The sequence below is a fragment of the Mirounga angustirostris genome, unplaced genomic scaffold (genome assembly GCF_029215605.1).
Source record: "Mirounga angustirostris isolate CCGP_5_RB_7025 unplaced genomic scaffold, mMirAng1.0.hap1 SCAF_4, whole genome shotgun sequence".
Classification (NCBI taxonomy): domain Eukaryota; kingdom Metazoa; phylum Chordata; class Mammalia; order Carnivora; family Phocidae; genus Mirounga; species Mirounga angustirostris.
Window position 1 is genome coordinate 70,474,095 of NW_026991712.1, and position 20,523 is coordinate 70,494,617.

Here is a 20,523-nt window from a genome sequence, read left to right on the forward strand (position 1 = left end):
GTTAAGGGGGATATAGGCCAATTCTTTTTTTTTTTTTTTTTTACGAGTGCTTGGAATCCTCAAAGCTAAAGCTGACCAATAATTTCACCTCTTTAGCTAATTGTTCCAGGAAGTGTCAGAATTGATTGATTTGAGGGTCCCCCGCCAATCCCAATCCACCTTCTGGAGTAATTTCTAATAACCTGTTAAGTGGCTTTTTTAAAAAGTGAAGGGCTGGGGCGCCTGGGTGGCTCAGTCCTTAAGCGCCTGCCTTCGGCTCAGGTCATGATCCCAGCGTCGTGGGATCGGGCCCCGCGTCGGGCTCCCTGCTCCTCGGGAAGCCTGCTTCTCCCTTTCCCACTCCCCCTGCTTGTGTTCCTGCTCTCTCTCTCTGTCAAATAAATAAATAAAATCTTAAAAAAAAAAAAAAGTGGAGGGCTGAGCAGGCACTGAATGCTAGGAGCACAGAACCTAAAAATCCCCAGGAGGAGCATCTCCATCCTACAGAACCTAAAAATCCCCAGGAGGAGCATCTCCATCCTATGAGGAATTAAGCATTCATAAAGATGGGATGATTTTTTTTTTAAAGATTTATTTATTTTTATTTATTTGACAGAGAGAGACAGCGAGAGAGGGAACACAAGCAGGCAGAGTGGGAGAGGGAGAAGCAGGCTTCCCGCTGAGCAGGGAGCCCGATGTGGGTCTCGATCCCAGGACCCTGGGATATGACCTGAGCCGAAGGCAGACGGTTAACGACTGAGCCACCCAGGCGCCCAAGATGGGATGATTTAAGAACCGGCTATTCAAACTGCTAACAGACGTTTTGGTGCGTGCACAGAGCATATAAAAACAAACTCTGCTTTGTTGAATCACAGACCTGTACCTCTGAAACAAAGAATACATTATATGTTAAGAAAAAAAAAAAAAGAAGATAGCAGGAAGGGAAAAATGAAGGGGAAATCGGAGGGGGAGACGAACCATGAGAGACTATGCACTGAGAAATAAACTGAGGGTTCCAGAGGGGAGTGGGGTGGGGGATGGGTTGGCCTGGTGATGGGTATTAAAGAGGGCACGTACTGAATGGAGCACTGGGTGTTACACGCAAACGATGAATCAAGGAACACTACATCAAAAACTAATGATGTAATGTATGGTGATTAACATAAAATAAAAAAAAAGTTAAAAAAAAAACACCCCCCAAAACAAATTCTGCTTAAGGTCCAAATCTGAGCTTCTAAAAATATGGAGTTAACCCGATCAGGGGTTATTAGCTGGGGCTTTTAAAACGCATTGAAACACGGGGGTTAAGGGATTAAGTCATTGGGAAGTCCGTTTAAGAGGTAACAGTGCGACCTCTTAGGATCAGGAAAGTTCCTGTTTGTTATGCAATGTGTGCATTTCATTATTTACACGATTTCACGAGGCGTTTGGGAGCTGTGTACACAGCAAGCTGTACTTGCAACAGCACCCCAGACTCTGAAACTAAAACCAAACACCCTTTCTTTATTGCTTGTCAGTACTCTTGCTTTTGAGATAATTTCTTTTAGGGAAAAAAATCTCCAAATTATATCCACTCCTCTGCATTAAAACAATTTTGTCTTACATGTTTTAAGAACTACAAGTTTCTTGGAAATTTTTCCATTCTCCTGTCCACCGTCCTTTAAGGACGAAGGATAAAGTAAATAGCCAATAATAAAAATCAGAGTGGGAAACTTCTTACAGGGTCTTCCCAGCCCTCTCTTTTCTCTTACCCATGGCAATTAATCTCTCTCCTTCCCGACCCACCCCTCCACTTTTTTTTTTTTGGTACTTCCTGTAGGAAAGCCGAAAGTTAATAAGGTAGAAAGCCCCGGGTCTAGGGCCTGCACACACGGGTCCTTGGGCGATTCGCAGGCTTCTGGAAGGTAAGCGTGGGAGAGCCGGGAGTGGGGAGCCAACCCCGCAGGTAGGGCGACCGGGCTTCCGCAGTTTCCCCTGTGGGGCCAGTAGCCCCAGGCCCTTTCTCTGCTGTCCAGCCCCCGGCGCCGGGCCACCGAGCGAAGGGGGCGGATCCTCCCGTGCCAGACACGCCCCGGTCGTGTTTATAATCCGCCCGCTGCAGCTCCTGGAGCTGCGGTTCCCCTCGCGCTCCGCCGGGACTCGAGACGCGCGCTCCCCGCCCCGGCCGCCCGAAAACTCCGGCCCAGCCCGCTCCCGCCTCGCGCCCGCCTCGCGCCCGCTCGCGCGCTCACACCCCCACGCGCGCGCTGACACTCACACACTCGCGCACTCGCACGCCCACGCGCTCCCGCTCGGCCTCACACTCCCACGCGCTCACACTCCCACTCCTGCCCGCTTCCCTGCTGCCGCGCAGGCACCTCGGGCGAGAGCGCCGAGGGGACCCACGGCCTTTCCCATGGCTGACCTGAGCTTCATCGAAGATTCCGTCGCCTTCCCGGAGAAGGAGGAGGATGAAGAGGAAGAGGAGGAGGGGGTGGAGTGGGGCTACGAAGAAGGTAACCGGCCGCGAGTCGGGTGGGGAGTCCGGGGTCCCGGGCCCCGCGTGCGCGTCCCGCCGAGCGCGAGTCCCTGCAGCTCTCGCGCGCTCCCGGCACCGCCGCGTCTCCTCTTTCCCACGTGCGTCCCTGTCGCTTTCCCGCTCCCCAGGCCCGATTTGGGGCCGAAGTGGCCGCAGGCAGAGCGGGCGTGCCCGCCACCTGCGTTCGCGTCGGGGAGCCGGGCGGCGCTGCCGCGCAGCAGTTGGCACCTGCGGCCATCCGGAGGGCCGGCCTTACGCTGCGCCTGGAACTCTTGTGTGTACTGAGTGCCCGCGAAGAGCTGTGTTACTCAGCACCTTAGGTACACGGTGTTACCGAAACTGTGCGTTTCTTGCTTGCTGTGCGGACCCTGCTGGGGGAAAGCATTCTTGCCACTACTCTTTGCATGAAGGGTACTAACAGTGTTCAACTCCAAAGAAGCCCCAAATTTCAAGCTGAATCAGTGGGCTTGGTCGGAAGGGGGTTGACTTTTAAAAAGTTTTGTTTGCTCCATTTATCGCGGAAGATGTAGGACTCGTAATAGACCAGTGGTGCTCCTAATTGACCACTGGTTCTGATGTCGAAACAAATGGGGAATTTATAATTTTATAAAATATGCTAAGAGAATATATGTATATACTGTATGATTATATCGGTGTGCGTATATATGCATATGCCCACTTCAGAATTGCTGTATTTGCATTTCTGATAAGAGGTGGTTATTCACTAGCATCAGATTTATGGTTTTTGGCTCTCATCAAGCAAGTTCAGAGTTTCAGGTATTTCTCAAATACTGCATGTAATTGAACTAATGAGCAGAGGAAATTTTTGTGGAACTATTGATTCTTTTTCAGTCACTTAAAGATGACCTAAATTTCCTAGAATCACGTATTATTACATCTATGTGGACAAAGACAAATAGAATATTTTGTTAGTACAATACTTTGTGTGTGGTATTTGATAGCATTATATCATTGAAAATATGAATGCAGAAATTCATACACATTTATCATACTTCATCTGTAAAGAAAGAATAGTCATAACCTTAATAATGTCAAGGATCATAAACAGTGTCTAAAGTAGCTTTTACATGTTAAATTTTGTTGGAACTTTCTTTTAACCTGTTCTAAATTTGCTTTATTTTGTGCTTAGGTGTTGAGTGGGGCTTGGTGTTTCCTGATGCTAATGGGGAATACCAGTCTCCCATTAACTTAAACTCAAGAGAAGCTAGATATGACCCCTCACTGCTGGATGTCCGCCTCTCCCCAAATTATGTGGTCTGCCGAGACTGCGAAGTCACCAATGATGGACATACCATTCAGGTTATCCTGAAGTCAAAATCAGGTATATTAGAAGATGCTTTTGCATGCCTTTATAAATTAGAAGTTCTTATGGAGCTATTGAATTGATTTGGCTTATATGACTTTAAAGGTAGAATTAACATACTACCATTATCAGGATAGCTTAGTGTACTATAAAATGCATTTCTAAAACGTTTTTGAAAGGATAAAAGGATGAAATTATGGAGGTGGTAGTTTGGTTGTGTTACATGATTCCTGGAACAATCTTAGTTGATCAACTTAAACTTTGTGAGATTTAAGGAAAAGTATATGCAGGTGTACTAATCTGCATTTTGTCCTAAATCGTTCATTAGCTTAATTCATTTAGAAAATTAAAATTCTCTGTTTCACTGCTTTGTAAAACTAAAGATTAGGATTTATTGACATAATCTGGCATTCGAGATAGACTTCTCAAATTAATTTTCTCTACTATATTAACGTGGCAAGGATTTTAATAGCAATCAAAAACATTCTCTAACCTTAGTAAAAGATTTAAATGGCCAACAAAACTCTTGTTTGTATTTATTTTTAGCTCTTCCTCTCCCCTTTGAACGTGTTTGAGATGGATTTGAAATGTTTTATGGAAAAGGTGTTGGAAATTATCAAGGAAATTGGCTTAAATGTAGGGGAGAAGAAAGAATTTTTTAAAAATTAGCATTATATTATGCTTTTCTTAGTGAATAGTTGGATTTCTCTCTTGGAAGGAATATAAAGTTAGAGTATGTTGGAATATAAAATTAGAGTATGTTGAAATATTAGGAAGTACTAATGAACAGAGATCACCTGTACTCAAAATTAATTCTGAATCAATACTTTTCAAACCATAAACTCTTCAGGTTTATTATTGGACAGGGCAGGCGTTGATTTTCACTATGGAATTTTTGTTTTAAAACTCATTTTGAATGTTCCTGAGCTTTAATTTAGAATCTACTAGCTAGTTAGTCATAGATTCATGTAGTCTTCCCTGATGTTCTCAGTTGGGTTAAGGTATGGGCATCATCCCAAACAGATCCTAGGTGTTATTATATGTAGTCAAAGAGAGACAGCTTCAGATGTAAATTTGAACTTAAATAAGATTTTTTTTGGGGGGGCTATCCATGAGGGACATTAGGTATTATTTTTAAACTATAGTAAAATTATTAAATGCTGACTGTCTTGGTTTATAAAAAGCATATTAATGTAATAAATGTGTGTTGGTGTGTTGACATGCCTTTGTATTTTTGGAAATAAACATTTATATATCTATAGAACAAAAATGCATTTCACATCAGGCACCGCGGTGAGTCTGTATGCGTAGACAAAGGCATAAGACCATTCTCGAGGATTTATAGTTTAGTGAAAAGAGAGTCCTTTAAAGTATTAGTATAAAGATGTTATGGAAGAGTTATGAAATATGGAAGCATGGAGGAATGACTGAGTACAAATACTCTCTGCTCTAAGATCCAGTTTACTTGATCAAATTGAATTTAACATTTCTTTCTGGTACCTTCTTAAACATTCACGATTTTCCTTAGCCCCTTCACTCATTCCCAAAACAGAGACTATCAAGCAGTGCCTCGACTCTCTAACCACAAGGTTTTTCCCTTGCAGTCCAGTCCCCTCCATCCTCCACCCCTGACCAGCAGGGGAGAGCTCTCTGTCCCAGCCTAATTTGGATACACATGTTCCAGACCCCTTACTCCTGCCTCCTTGGAGAGCTTGCACATTTAGATGCCCTGTCTCCTTTCTGCTGCTGGAATAATGTCGTCTTCGTTGTTTCTGCCTTTTCCATATTTCTCAAACTTAAAAAAGAAGGGACAAAAAAATACCATGTGTGGACCATTGATTTTCCTAGGATATTTAAGCTTTTCAAAGGAGTAGTCTGCAAGCCCCGAACACCCCATCCTTCATTTATTTAATTCAAGGATTATCTTTATCAAAATAGGATATACACATAATGTAAATAGTTGACTTGTGCTATATGTTGTTTCTCTCTGCCCCTGATGAGACCCTACCCCCCAGGCCCCAGCTAAAACTTTCTGCCCTGGTGACAACCACGTTGAATTCTTAGCTACTTCTCCTGTCTCCATCCCTTATGGATAGGTTCATACCGTCCTGCTTTGACATTTAAGATATCTGTGAACTCCCTGCTATGGGAAAGAGGCTGGTTCTCTTACTACCCTCCGCCATCATGGTTTGCCCCTCTGTTGTCCCTGTATACTTAAGTTACAGTTTTTCTCTAAATTCTCAGTATTTTTATCACTGTGACCGTGTAGCTGTTGTTTCCAGCTGAGACTATATTCTCTTTCCTTTATTGAACAGTGTGGAGTTTTTCTCCCCTGGAGTTAATGCAGTCTTGTTTATTTATTTTCTTATTTTATCTATCATGATTTTATTTCCAGATTCTGACAGATGGCACAGCTACACTGAGAAGTCCCTACCTTCCTTCCTTTGGTCCTTCCCAGCTCCCCTTGGAGGCCTCTCCCTTCTTCTGCCCCTCTGGATCGCTTGATCTCTAGGCCTGCCCCTCTAGCCATCACTTGCAGCTCCCTGGACCTTATGCCTAGGAGGTCCCTTTGCTTATCTCCCGTGTCCAATACCATGCTTCCTGAATGCTGGGCAGCCACTTTCGAAGTTGATCCCTCATTTCAAGGGGTTTCTTGGTTTATTCCCTCCTATAGTCCATCTTCCAGTAACTTCCTGAGAAGAAGGGCATGTGAGGGCTAATGTTTGGATACCTGTGTGTCTCTGTGCTGGGTGCTTGGTGGGCCTTTTGATCAGGATAACTGTGTCTTCCATTTCTTAGAAATTTTCTTACATTATGTAATTGATAAGTTCTCTGTTTTTCCTTTATTCTTTCATAACTCCTCTGTTTTTGTCTTTTTGTTCTACTTCCTGGTAGATTTCCTCAACTTACATCTTTTAGTCTTTTTTTTTTTTTTTTTTTTTTTTAAGATTTTTATTTATTTGACAGAGAAAGAGAGACAGCGAGAGAGGGAACACAAGCAGGGGGAGTGGGAGAGGGAGAAGCAGACTTCCCGCTGAGCAGGGAGCCCGATGCGGGGCTTGATCCCAGGACCATGGGATCATGACCTGAGCTGAAGGCAGACACTTAACAACTGAGCCACCCAGGCGCCCCTCTTTTGGTCTTTCTATTAAACTTTTATTTCGTGCTCTTACGTTTTTTACTTCTAAAAAAGCTGTGCTTCTTCTATGATTTTTCTTAGTTGCTCAAGTACAGCTTCTGCTATTTATTTTATAAATGCAGACTCTTTTTCCATTGTTTTCTGTATTGCTTTTTTTTTCTTCTGTTCTTTCTATGTCTCTATTCTGGGTTCTTCTATTTGTTTGGTCTCTCTCTTTAAGATGGGAGTTCTTCTCAAATGTTTAGTTATCTTTGGCTCTTTGTTCATATTTAAGAATGAGTCTAAAAATTGGATTAGAAGCTCTGTGCACATGGGCAGGGATTGTGATCTGGTGGATATCACAGTAATGTGATCATGTAAGGATCTGGCCATGTTGTAGAAGGAACGTCTGTAGGCCATGTTACCCATTTTTCTGGAGAAAAGGATGTGGGGGCTCACACCTGACTGTCAGCATTCTGGTTGTTGACCCACAGGCAAAAGAGTTGAACCAGAGTGGCACATTTGTTACAGTTGATGAACCTGTGTTGACACATCATTATCACCTAAAACTTACAGTTTACATCAGAGTTCACTCCTGGTGTTGTACATTCTGTGGACTTCCACAAATGTATAATGGCATGTCTCCACCATTATACTGTCCTACAGAATAGTTTCATCATCTTAAAACTCCTCTGTGCTCTTCCTACTCTTTCCTTCCTCTCTCCAGCTCCTGGCAATCACTCATCTTTTTACCATCACCATACTTCTGCATTTTTCAGAATGTCATATAGTTGGAAGCATACATTGACTTCTTCCACTTAGCAGTTTGCATTGGCTTCTTTTACTGGTTTTCTCTGGCTTGCAAAGACGTAATCTTTGTTTTACCTACCTGCTTTGGATCAGGTAAATAGAAATCAAGCCCCCAACCTGCCCTCAAGAAGATTACAGTGGTGGATTATGAAAGATAGATGTATAGGAAGAGATGATTTTGGGCTGCCATTATTAGGGGAGGATGGGCAGAGGAAGTAGCATTTGCAGTGATCACTGAAGAGTGAAGAGCATTTGGATGGGGAAGATTGGACTATATGGGAAGAGAGGGCAACAAGCAGAAAAGACATAGCGATTTGAAGGTCTCGACATTGGATGAGGAAAAGTGAATCTGAAGTGTATCTGGAAGAGAAGATTGATTCATGGTAAATGAGATTAATATACACATCGAGAGGCTGTGTTGGAGCAAACCCATGAGGGATCTTGAATCAAGTCTCAAGAGTATAACCTTTTTTTTTTTTCCCTGTAAAATATGTTGTTTTAGGAAAATTCACCGGGCCATAGTGAGTAAGACGGGATCTGGGAGAGAGGGGACGCGGCTGTGTTGGCAGTGCTAGTGGAAAATCAGGGGTGACACGGGGAGATTTCTGAGATGCCATCCACAGGAAGTCGGTGTTCGGCCAGGTGGGACAGGGGTGAGGAGGGACCCGTTGGAAGGATGCGCTGGGGAGGAACCCCTGGGACTGGACCACGCTTTGGGTCCCCGTCACTGTGCTTCGCCTTCTGCTCTCAGCATCTTTCAAGGTGACAGAGTGCCTCTTAACGTGGAGTTGAGCCGAGCTTCACATTCCGGGTCCTGTGATCTCCTGGAGTACGGAGAACGTTATTCAGGCTGCCGCATCTGTCATTTACTCTCTCTGTCGGACCCGTGAATCAGTGTAACACAAATTGCCACGTTTAGTGTACACGACTGAAAATCAGACGTGATACAGCGGCATAAAGAGTAGCTTAAGTATAAAAATATAACTATAGATTTCTAGCCTGAGTGGTTGGATACTTGCTCAAGTCATGAGAAAGTGTGAGACTGGCCAAGCTTCTGCAATAGAATGTCATTCCATTTCATGACAAGTTGTGTTAAGGGTAATGACATTTTTAATGGGCCATCGGTGTGGGAGAAATTGCTAATCAGGATAGGTCATTTGTGCCCTTCGCTGTAACTTATTATAGAAACCCTAATTAGACAGTTTACTTCTGGGTCTTTTCTAATTCTCAGTATTAAATTTAGGCTAGATTACTTTTATTATTAATCATACTTTTTTTTTTTTTCAAAAACGACAACTTTTTTGTAGTGCCTTGCTGATTTAAAGATGAAGTTGTCAAAAATTATTTTCACTTAGGAAGTGGCTCTGTATTGTTTACTTACATGAGATGTCAGGGTTGAATTTCTTTATGATTGTCCTTATTATTAGCTAACTTTGGGGGTCTTGCATTACCTGGACAGTTGCCTTAATCTGCTTCCCTTTGCTTATGCAGACCCAGGCTAACTGGCCTCCTCCCCATACTGCCCATGTTATCCCCACTCTTAAGACCTGACAATATTCGTTCTTTAATATGAAATGAAACTGTAGGTTAGAAGCTAAAGGGAGTAAAAGAATTGATTTTTTGCTTTTAAGATTTCAAATGCTTTTTAGAAGAACTAATTTATACCATTTTTGGAACGTTTTGTGAATACATTTTGGATTCCTTAGAAGTTAAACTGAAGTTATAAAATCTTTAGACCCATCGAGAATGAACTGTTTGGGTCTTTAGGGACGTTTGAGGGACGCATCAGGGACCATTAACAGTTTCGCTCCATGTTGGAGATACGGCTCTGGTGGACTCTGTCTCCGGACCTTACCATCTGTGCTTGGGTTATGACAGCCTACTAGTTAGGCTTGCGCTTTGCTGGTCCACTGTCCATGAAGGTATGGGAATAACACTTTATTTTTTTATTTTTTAAAGATTATTTATTTATTTATTTGACAGAGAGAGAGAGAGCACAAGCAGAGGGAACAGGAGAGGGAGAAGCAGTCTCCCAGCTGAGCAGGGAGCCCGATGCGGGGCTTGATCCTAGGACCCTGGGATCATGACCTGAGCCAAAGGCAGAGGCTTAACCAACTGAGCCACCCAGGCACCCCTGGGAATAACATTTTAAAATGTAGAAGATATTAGTCCTCTGCTTAAAAGCTGTTGGTGAGTCCCTCCGTGATAAACTCCCAGCTCTTAGGCATAGCCTACAAGTCCCTTCCTGGTGCTTGCATCTTGAAGCCTACTTTTATTCTCCTGAAATAGACCCAGGCCTTTCTCAGCCCCTTCTCTCTGCTTGGAATGTACTTACTCACTTCCCTTAGCTTCCTCTTCCAGACTGCTTAGTGATCTCCTCTGGAAAGTCTTCTCTGATCTTCCGATGCCACTGTGGTTCTGGCATGGCCCTTGCTTGGTGCTCTCCTGGTTCCTTCGCACTTTCCCTTACTGCTCCTCACGTTTAAATGACAGTATTAAATTTCTTAAGCACTGAAAATGTCCGGCCAGCACAGAGACTGTGTCCTTGTTTTTACCTCCTTGGTGGGCAACACAGGGCTGGGCATGGAGTCCAGCTTTAAATGCGGGTTGAACTCAAATGAGACGAGCGGGGATAAGCCTTGATCAGCAGCCTTTGAACTCTCTGGCAAATTTGTTTTCGGCAAAGGCTTATGGAAGCTTAGCTAGATTTAGGTAAATGCATATATATCATGTCTTTATGGGGTTCTCAGATTTTGCAGAGGCTTCTGAAAGGAGCTCTTTTTATGTGTATAAGCATAACAGCCATGCCTATTAAAGAGCATTAAAGAAAAAGCAGCTAGTGGAAATGGCATCAATTTATTTTATATTCTTTCCACAGTGTGTTATTCTAAGGAAGTGCAGCGTGTCATCAGTGGGAGTTTCATGTTGTTTTACTGTAATTTTATTGAACACAATGACATCACAACTAATAAACCTACCACATGGTGACAAAGTATCACTCAGCAAAATTTGATGCTCATAAATGTAGGAAAAGTGCACCCCTTTTGGTATGACGAGTTTTCTTATTAAAAAAATAAGCTGTGAAAAGGGAGAATAAGGCTTTAAGAGGATGTTGCCAAATGGGTAAAACAGAGGTGCTATTTATTTTTAGTCTATCAATGCAATCATTCTTGGGGGATGAACAGGTAATGCTTTTAGCTGGCACCTCATAAAATTCTGAATTCGGTATTTTGTTATTTTTTATGGCTTTGTACAGCCCATGTGATTTTAGTGTGGTTTAACTTTGGACTATTCATCTGCAGCAAAAGCAAAAGGTACCTGGAGCCTTGATTGCTGGCTGAAAGCGGCATCTTTGTCACCTCTCCCTGGGGACCAGGCCTGGGCAAAAGGCTTCCCTTCTTTGCGTTTATTTTTCAACCCAGTGGAGTGTAAGACCCGTGAGGGTCTTATTTCATTATAATTTTATTGAACATAATGGCATCACAGCTAACAAATCTGCCAGGTGGTGACCAAATACCACTCAGCAAAACGTTGATCTTCATAAACGTGCGAATTTTCATTTCACTCTAATAGAATGTAAGATCCATGAGGCTAGTGAATGTTGTCGTTATAGCCAAGTCAGTATATCTTAAGCATTTAATGTGGTACCTGGTATAAAAATATTAATTGAAAGGATGAGTAAATGAAGCCCTGTGGGCCTGGAACTGCTCCCTGTCAACACATAAATTGGTGCAGTTTGAGTTTCTAGGGCTTTTAAAATAGCAGCTCTGTCTTCAAGTTCTAAACTAAAGGCTTGGTTCCTAGGAAAGAAATACTGGGCATCGATCAGATGGGCGTTGTATTTTGGGGCCCTGAATTCACTGTCAAGGTCACTTTCCTCTGTTTCTGTAGGAAAGTATGGGTAGATGGCTCTATACCAGCTCAGAAGTATGGTGCGCTTCTGTGCGTGTGCCCTACAAAGAGGTTTGGGGGAAAGATTTTATAAATCCTCTTTTCCATGTCACATGTGCTTCCGTTCACAGTGCTGCCCTTTCTTTTTCCTCAGCAACGTGGAGCTAAGCCTCCTCTAAAACAATTTCCACCTTCTGTTGAAAGTAGAGTGTTAGGGGGGCGCCTGGGTGGCTCAGTCGGTTAAGCGTCTGCCTTTGGCTCAGATCATCATCCTGGGGTCCTGGGACCGAGCCCCGCATCGGGCCCTGTGCTCCACGGGAAGCCTGCGTCTCCCTTTCTCTTTGCCTGCTCCTGTTCTCTCACTGTCTCTGTCTCTCTCTCAAATAAATAAATAAATGAAATCTTTAAAAAAAAAAAAAATTAGAGTGTTAGGGAACTGGCCCCCACACCTCAGGTCAGGCCCTCGCTGCCCCATGAGGGGAGTGTGGGGAGTGTTTTCGAGTTCTGATGGTGGAGGCCGGGGTGTGGCACGGGATGTTACAAGAAGCTTTTTCCCATGGATTCTTTTTGGTTTGGGAGGTGGGGTACATTCCACCTCTGGGAGTGGGTACAGTCCAGACTTCCTTCCTGATTTTTTTAAGACCAACATCGGGCAGCCAGTGGGAAAGAAGTGATTTTTTGAGGTTATTTACAAACTGTGGCATTGCTTGTTGAAATACAAGTGTTTCATCCATAGTGTGGATGGTTATTGGAGAACATGCCGTGCGCTTGCTCTGCAGTTTGGGATATCTGTAAACCTTTGTGATCCACGTGTTCACTTTTTTTTTTGTATTGTTTTGGGAAATAGGATGAGGTGTAGTACTCAAAGGAGGGACTGCAGTTTAGAAGCCCAGGCTTAAAGAACTCATTGTTTTTTTCAGTTCTGGCTCACAGACACAGAGATTTGAATTTCCCTGTCCTGTCTCAGGGTGAGATGTGGGTCAGAAGATTGGAGTTCCAGGCTCCTGGAGCTGGCTAGCTGGGTGCCCCAGGGCAGGTCACTCTTGAACTGTCCCAGCCACACTTTCTCCCCTGTTCATTGGGATGGGGACACTGACTGACCCCTCCAATTTTTTTTTTTTTTTAAAGATTTATTTATCTGAGAGAAAGAGAGAGAAGGGGGGTTAAGCAGAAGGGTCAGGGAGAGGAAGAATCTCAAGCAGACTCTGCACTGAGCGCAGAGCCTTGATGTGGGGCTCGATCTCACGACCCTGAGATAACGACCTGAGCTGAAACCAAGAGTTGGATGTGTAACCGACTGCGCCATCCAGGCGCTCCTGACCCCTCTGATTTGTTGTACAACTTAAAATAAGACCAAGCACGAAGAAAACCTAAAAATCGTGTGTGAGATAGTGTTATCCTAACGTCCATGTGTCTCACTTCCTTTCCCCCTGGAGAGGAAAATTACAGTTGTGTTCTGCTGCTTGATGCTCTTTTTCTTCTTTGAGCTGGCAGAAAGAATAGAACCACACATATAGGGTACTTTTCATAAGGACTTCACGGCATTCATTTGTGCAATAGCCTCGCGTCTCCATCTGTTTTCTGTCTCTGTCTTCGTTTTCCCTTTGCTCTTCTTTCTGATTTATGCCTTCTGGATGGATGACAGGTACTTGATGTAAGAAGCCTTAAATTCTTCTTGGAACAAGTGATTAGAAGAAGAACCAGCCAGACAAATAAATCTTGCCACACCAATTCCCTTTCCTGTCCTCTAGGGTTTAGGGTAAGGCTGAACACAGGCCCGTTCCCTTGTGCAGCACTCAGCTCTGGGCGTACTGCTTCCCCCGCAATGCCAGCCCAAGTGTGAGTGCCCTTCTCTTTCAGAGACTGCTTCCTGGGGGAGGGGATAAATTTTGTCAGCTCCTGGACTAAAAATAACTTATAATTCTTAGCTGATACCAATTAGGTTTTTTTTTTTTTTTGAAGGTTTTATTTATTTATTTTAGAGAAAGAGAGAGAGCCAGCATGAGTGGGAGGGGCAGAGGGAGAGGGAAAGAGAGAATCTCAAGCAGACTCCATGCTGAGTGGGGAACCCACCGCGGGGCTGGACCCCAGGACCCTGAGATCATGACCTCAACCGAAACCAAGAGTTGAGACGCTCAACCAACTGTGCCACTCAGGCGCCCTTAGAATTCAGTTTTTATAGGAAAAATGCAGACAGTCTTCATTTGTGTCAAAATTGGTCATTTGTAACGAACGAAGTTTTTCTCTACGACATCAGGGTGTGTTTAACTAAGGAAAGTGTTTTATTGCCTCAAGGCAGGTTCTTTTACACAAATGTATTTTTCATCATCCTTTAGAGTGCTCTTGTTTGGGACAAAGTTCTGGGTCCTATCCAGAAATAAGAAATAGAGGCAGGGCCCTGTAGAACAAATGTTAACATTTCCCCCACCCCAAATGTTAACATTTTAAATATTGTTAATATTTTATCATAATTTTATTTCATTTGCATTTCTGTGGTACTAAATGGTAAATAAGTGTGATTTTGTTTTCGGAAAATCATATTGGTGTGAACATTCTTTTCAAGGGTAATTTTGTTAGCTTACACTTATTCTCTAAATTGAAAGTATGGTACAGATGGATGATCTGTAAACAAGGTTTAATTTATTGATTGGTCGATAGCAAATTGTTGGTCAGTCTGGGACGTAAACCCTGTCCTTGTCTCCTGAGTAGTGCTAAGTCTAAGTCTCAGAGAGATAGGTCCTCTGTGTCTTCTTTGTCTACTCCTTTACCTGAAACACAAGAAGTTGATGGTATGCAATATTACCAAGTATTTCAGAGTTTTTGAACTTTACTGTATCAGTGTGATAGTGTGAATGCTTCCCACAGTTAGAATATATTTCTCATTTTGGCTATATGAATTTAATCTTTAGAGCTCACAGGAGCTTTCTGTCAAAAAACGTCCCCCATGTTTATTCTACAGTATTCTACTGTACTGATGAATATGTTTTCTGTTATTTAAACAGAACTTACTTTCTCTTTTCAGTTCTGTCAGGAGGTCCATTGCCTCAAGGGCATGAATTTGAACTGTATGAAGTTAGATTTCATTGGGGGAGAGAAAACCAGCGTGGTTCTGAGCACACAGTTAATTTCAAAGCTTTTCCCATGGAGGTAAGAATAACAAATCATCTTGTAAAAATCTTATTGTTTATGTAAAGTATTCAGCGATTTACTGAGAATGGTTGAGTTTAGAAGTAGGTATATAGCGTTTAAATTTTATCAATTTATATTAAAATAACAAAGTACTTAAGGAAATGTATGCTTGGGCAGCAAATGACACTTCCCATCAACTTTGGTGAGCTTGGAGAATGCACACGGGCGATTGGCCACAAAGGTAAACTACACTATTAAGTTTCATTTCAGTATTGTTACTGTTCTAAAAATTCTGCTGCCTCTGCGAATTCAGTAGGTCATTTTTGTAGATGCTACGAATAGATGATAAACTGAAAACCAGTAACTTTTGGAGAAATCTCAACATTAGTCAAAAGTCTAGTTTAGCTCTGATTAAAATTGCTAAGTTGGTTTTATTCACCCCAGGCAATTACAGAGAGAGAGAAGGAGATTTTTAAGGTGTCATTCTTTTGTCTGAAGAATTCCCTCTCCACTTACCTTCTTAGTCAGTCCCTACTCTTTCTTTAATACCTAGTTGAAGTATCCTTTCTTCCATGGGACTTTTTCTGAGTCCCTTCCCTAAGCAGAATTAATTGCTCCCTCTTCTGTGTGCCCAGCATACTTGACACATTGGTGCCATGGCACTCATGGATTGTAACCTTCAGTGTCTACACTTTCACTGATCCTGTGGGTTCCCGTTATGGGCCAAAGTGTTGGTGCCTCTCCCCCTTCCCCCCCCAGGTGTATGTTGAATATGATGGTATTAGGAGGTGGGGCCTTTGGGATGTAATTAGGGTTAAATGAGGTCACCAGGGTGGAGTCCTCATGAATGGAATTAGTGCCCTTATAAGAGTCCAGAGAGAGCTTGCTCTTCCCTGCTCATTGCCATGTGAGGGCACAACAAGAAGATGGCTGCCTGCAATCCAGGAAGTGGGTCCTCACCAGACATCAGTTCTACCAGCCTCTTGATCTTGGATCGCTCAACCTCCAGAACTGTGAGAAATAAATGCCGTGTAAGCCACCCCGTCAGTGGTCGTTTGTTATAACGGTCCACGTTAACTAAGCTGAAAAAAAGTCTCCCTCCCATTCTTCTCTCTCTTTTTTTTTAAAGATATTATTTATTTGACAGAGAGAGACATAGCAAGAGAGGGAACACAAGCAGGGGGAGTGGGAGAGGGAGAAGCAGGCTTCCCATGGAGCAGGGAACCCAATGCGGGGCTCGATCCCAGGACCCTGGGATCATGACCTGAGCTGAAGGCAGACGCTTAATGACTAAGCCACTCAGGCGCCCCCGCATTCTTCTCTTTACACTCATCATTCATCCACTGCTGGGTACTCAAGAGACAGTCCGTGTTGGTGAACTTCAGGCGATGTCGCTGTTGGTCCAGGCCTTGTTTATGTGTCTTCCTGTAAGGACCCACAGTTCTCTCCAGGAAATAGCACTTTGGTGGCACATAGCAGTATATTTTGGGGGCCACCGGGGTGGCGGTCTTCGTTCTCTATTGTTCCCAACTGCCTGTATCCTTAAGTATGGAATTGAACATGGCTAGATACTGTGTCCAGTCCCACCTCAGTGACTGAAAATCACTGTTGTGTAATTCCTATAAGTGATATATGTACTTCATAGAATCAAGGTAGAGGAAGTATTTCTCCATATTACTTTAATTACAATTTTTAAAAAGTGCCTTTGGAATCTCAGGATATCCCTTTCATTAAAAAAGACTTGAATGCTTTTTTTTTTTTTTTTTTAAGATTTTATTTATTTATTTGAGAGAGAGAGAGACAGAGCATGAATGGGGGCAGAGGCAGAGGGAGAAGCAGGCTCCCCTGCTTCTCCGTTGTGGGGCTCGATCCCAGGATTCTGGGATCATGACCTTAACCCAGACGCTTAACCCACTGAGCCACCCACGTGCCTCAAGACTCGAGTCTTAAAAGTGAAATATTAAGTGTTTTAAGGAAGGAGGGGAAGGGGAATCGGTTGCAGTAAGTTGGGAAGCACCTGAGTATGTGATTGTGGATTGTGATAAACGCCTTGATGAGGACAGTCAGGACTTCATACGTTACCATCCTAGGGACATTTTTTCCTCAGTGCCTACAGACATCCTTTCACTTGTATTACCTTAAAACAATTCTGCCCTGTCTCTGTGTCACTTCTGGTTACTGCACTGTCCTTACCCAACATAAGAAGGAAAAGCACATACCAGGATGCATCAGAGAGGAGAGAGGACTCAAAGCGGTCCAAAACAGTGCAACCTGCAGGGTAGGGGAGGGCAGAGTGAGGGGCTGGAGGACACTGATGGGCAGGGCTGCTTTGGGTTTGAAAGACTGTTTCATCGTTTCCTCTTGACCCATCTTCAGAGAGGGAGAGGTGGGAGTAATTGGGTAGGCAACAACTTCTGGACGAGAATTTAGTGGCTTTGCTTGCGACACACAGAATTTACAGCCTTGGGAAAGCTTAATTAGATTAAGCGAGTCAGTGGTGTGTGCTTTTTGCTCTTGGTCGAATAGAATTTCCAGACCACATGTTCAGACTGGTCCTGTTACTTGGTGGCATTTTAACTGCTCTGGTCCATTAAACACAGGTAATGGTTTGTTTTGAGTAAAGATTAAATTCTGATAGGCTTTGTTTCTGCAGAAATATTTGTATTTAGGATAATGGAATTACTGGCTGTAATTTTTCCAAAATAGGTGATGAATAATATTTATATTCTTTGTTATCCCAGATTATCCCTGATTCAGTCCTAGAGAAAATACTTGTATCATCATCCAGTGTTTGTTTAGTGCTCTATCCTACTGAGTGCATAAATGCAGGGGCTGTGCAGAAGTAGAGGGAGAGATCTACAAGCCATGTGTTTTCTGTTTAGTTTGTTTTGCTTTGTTTTAATGGAGGCTGTGAATACTGAGCTGGGTTTTATTGTATTTCTTTTAAAGATTTTATTTATTATTTGAGAGAGAGCGAGCGAGAGCATGAGCAGTGGGGGGGGGGGGGGGGCAGAGGGAGAGGGAGAAGCAGACTCACCACTGAGCACAGAGCCTGATGCGGGGCTCAGTCCCAGGACCCTGAGATCATGACCTGAGCCGAAAGCGGACACTTAACTGACTGAGCCACCCAGGCGCCCCTGAGCTGGGTTTTAAGGAGGAGAGGGTTCACATGGTGTGCTGAAAGAGAGAAGAGACAGACGTCACGTAGAATAGTCCAGGAGGGAATGAGAAGGCTAACGTGGAGATAGGTAGGTAACTTGCCATTGGTCCCCTGGTCCTGAACTGCCCTCAAGGGCCACCTTGGAGACAAGGGCCACCTTGGCAATAGAATAGTGGAGAGTGAGGGGATCAGGTAGGTACCTTCTTGAGTATGTGATTAAAAAAAGTTTTAAGACCCTTTCCATATTTTATTTGCATTTTAAGACTAACTTTAATTTCCAGATCATATATGTGTACGTATTTCCTTTTTGTTTTTAAAGATTTATTTATTTATTTGAGGGGGGAGGGGCAGAGGAAGAGAGAATCTTAAGCAGACTCCACACTGAGCGCAGAGCCCGATGCAGTGCTCCATTCCACATCCCTGAGAACAGGACCTGAGCTGAAACCAAGAGTTAGCTGCTTAACCGACTGTGCCACCCCGGCACCCCAACATACTTCGTTTTTATTGATTTTGTTTAAACTTAAATGGATGGCTTACTAAACATTATAAACAAATAATTACCATGTCTGTTACATGGAACACAGGAATGGCTCCTAACAGTAGTTCATCAACCTCCTTCAACTTTGTAAAATTACAAATACAGCAAAAACGATCCTGAATATATTTTTGATACTACTAGTAGCCAGCATCCACATCATTTCCAAAAATTAACAGTTTGTGACTTTAAACAATTTAAACCGCAGCTCTTTCGTTAAGCAAGATGGATAAAGCAGGCCACTTCTGTTTTTTCTTCTTGCAGTTTTTAGTTTTGAGAAACACATGAGCTTCCACGGCATCTGACATTCTCACTATGCTTTCCTCTTGTAAACCTGGATTCTATTATTAATACTCGAGGTTTATGCTTACATGGCAGTGCCTTAGCAAGAGAAAAATAAATTGTACTGCATTTTTCTTCCTGTTACCTAAAAACCTAATGGGCTTGCATGTATTAACTATATTCTTACAAATGTCTGAGTCATGTCTACCAGCTGGAATTCTTTTACTTAGTGTGCAGATATTTTGCATCATGATATTTAATCAGGAAGGCAACAGGAATAGAAGGTTGCTGATTTAAGAGATCCAGTCAAACTTAGTTCTTGTGTCTTTGTCCTTCTGGTGGCCGCAGAAGCTTCATACCTTCTTTGGACATCGCTAGATACTATAGCTCTTAAAGTCCAACTTCAATGCTCTATGAATTGTGCCATTTTGCTCACAGTGGTGTGCTCTGTGCATCCACCATACTACCGGAATTATTTATTTTCCCGTTAATTTTTGTTACAAATCTAACTGATAGAGGAATTTCTGAGTATTGAGGTTCACATTTGACTTTCAGGCTGTATATTCTGATTTTGTCTCTTGTCTGAGAAGACTGTCAGCTTCTTTGTGACTTTGAGGTAGCCTAACTTTGTGGCCTGTATAGCTCTTGGAAATTATGATTAATCTTTACACATGGATCGCTACTTTCATACTTCTGTGGAAGAGTGCTTCCCAGGCATTTAGATTTTATGCTGTAGCAGTAAATTAAAAAAAAAAAATTAGGGGAGTCTGGGTGGCTCAGTCAATAAAGCATCTGACTCTTGATTTTGGCTCAAGTCACGATCTTGGGGTCATGAGATCGAGCCCCACGTAGGGCTCCGTGCTCAGCACTGAGTCTGCTTGTGTTTCTTGCCCTCTGCCCCTCCCCCTGCTCTTTCTCTCAAATAAATAAATAAATAAATAAATAAGTCTTTAAAAAAAAATTAGAGGAGGGGGAAACCAATAGTGTGGCCAAGTTTTATTTTTTCTAAATAAGAACATATTAACTGTGCTGTCCCTATCATTTTAGAGAGAACATCTTTACCAGCTAAATGTAGGAAGGATGCAGTCTGAGAATAAACATAGACTGTAAGTTGAACAGATTCTAGCTTTTAAAAAACTCACTACGTTAGTTCTATTTTCTCATTTCACTGAAGATGAATGATAGTCTTGTCAGGATGGGCACTGGTCCTGCCCACAGACCAGCAGGACATCATGCATGGTGGGTCTGTCTTTCTGGCCCTGTGGGCCTGAAAGTTTATAATTGGAGAGTGAACTACCAAGAAAGAGCATATTGTAGGACACATGCTTATCTTTATATTGCATATTTAAAGAGTAGCCATTGCTGAAAGGGTTCAGTGGTAACTGAGCCACATACCAGCTGTTTATGGGAAGTTGAGTGCATTAGGTAAATATTTAAAAAAAAGAAAAAGTAAGTTTGATTGTGTGCAGAGCAGGATTCTTCAGTTGCAAAGAGTCTAGGCCTTGGTTGCAAAATAGGCCAACAGAACATTGTGAAGAATGTTATCTCATGATATAGTGGCAATTCTGAATATTACATTCCCCACCCTCCAAGTCCCAAGTCTCCCAGTGATCCTATATTTCTCTTTCCTTTTCAGGCAAATACTAGTGTCTGCCATTTAAGTTTTCTTTTAGTAAAAATGAGCTGGCCTTTTGCTTCGCTGCCTCCCAAGTCATTTGTGTATTCGCCTGACTGAAAGACATTTATCTTGTATTCATTTATTTTACTACTCTGGGAA

General features: G+C 42.8%; 1 protein-coding gene across 12 annotated transcripts in view; it reads left to right on the top strand.

The window, feature by feature from the left end:
* Positions 1–2,097: 2,097 nt before the first annotated feature.
* CA8 (carbonic anhydrase 8) overlaps positions 2,098–20,523 on the top strand; it is a 93,541-nt gene continuing 75,115 nt past the window's right edge. For all 12 annotated transcript variants that reach the window (XR_010410696.1, XR_010410697.1, XR_010410698.1 and 9 more), the window contains exons 1-3: positions 2,098–2,474; positions 3,648–3,839; positions 14,663–14,787. Coding sequence is in view for 7 of the 12 variants with exons in the window: in XM_045896511.3 (XP_045752467.1) it covers positions 2,375–2,474; positions 3,648–3,839; positions 14,663–14,787 (417 nt within the window). In the remaining 5 variants the exon portion in view is untranslated. The remainder of the gene's footprint in view (positions 2,475–3,647; positions 3,840–14,662; positions 14,788–20,523) is intronic.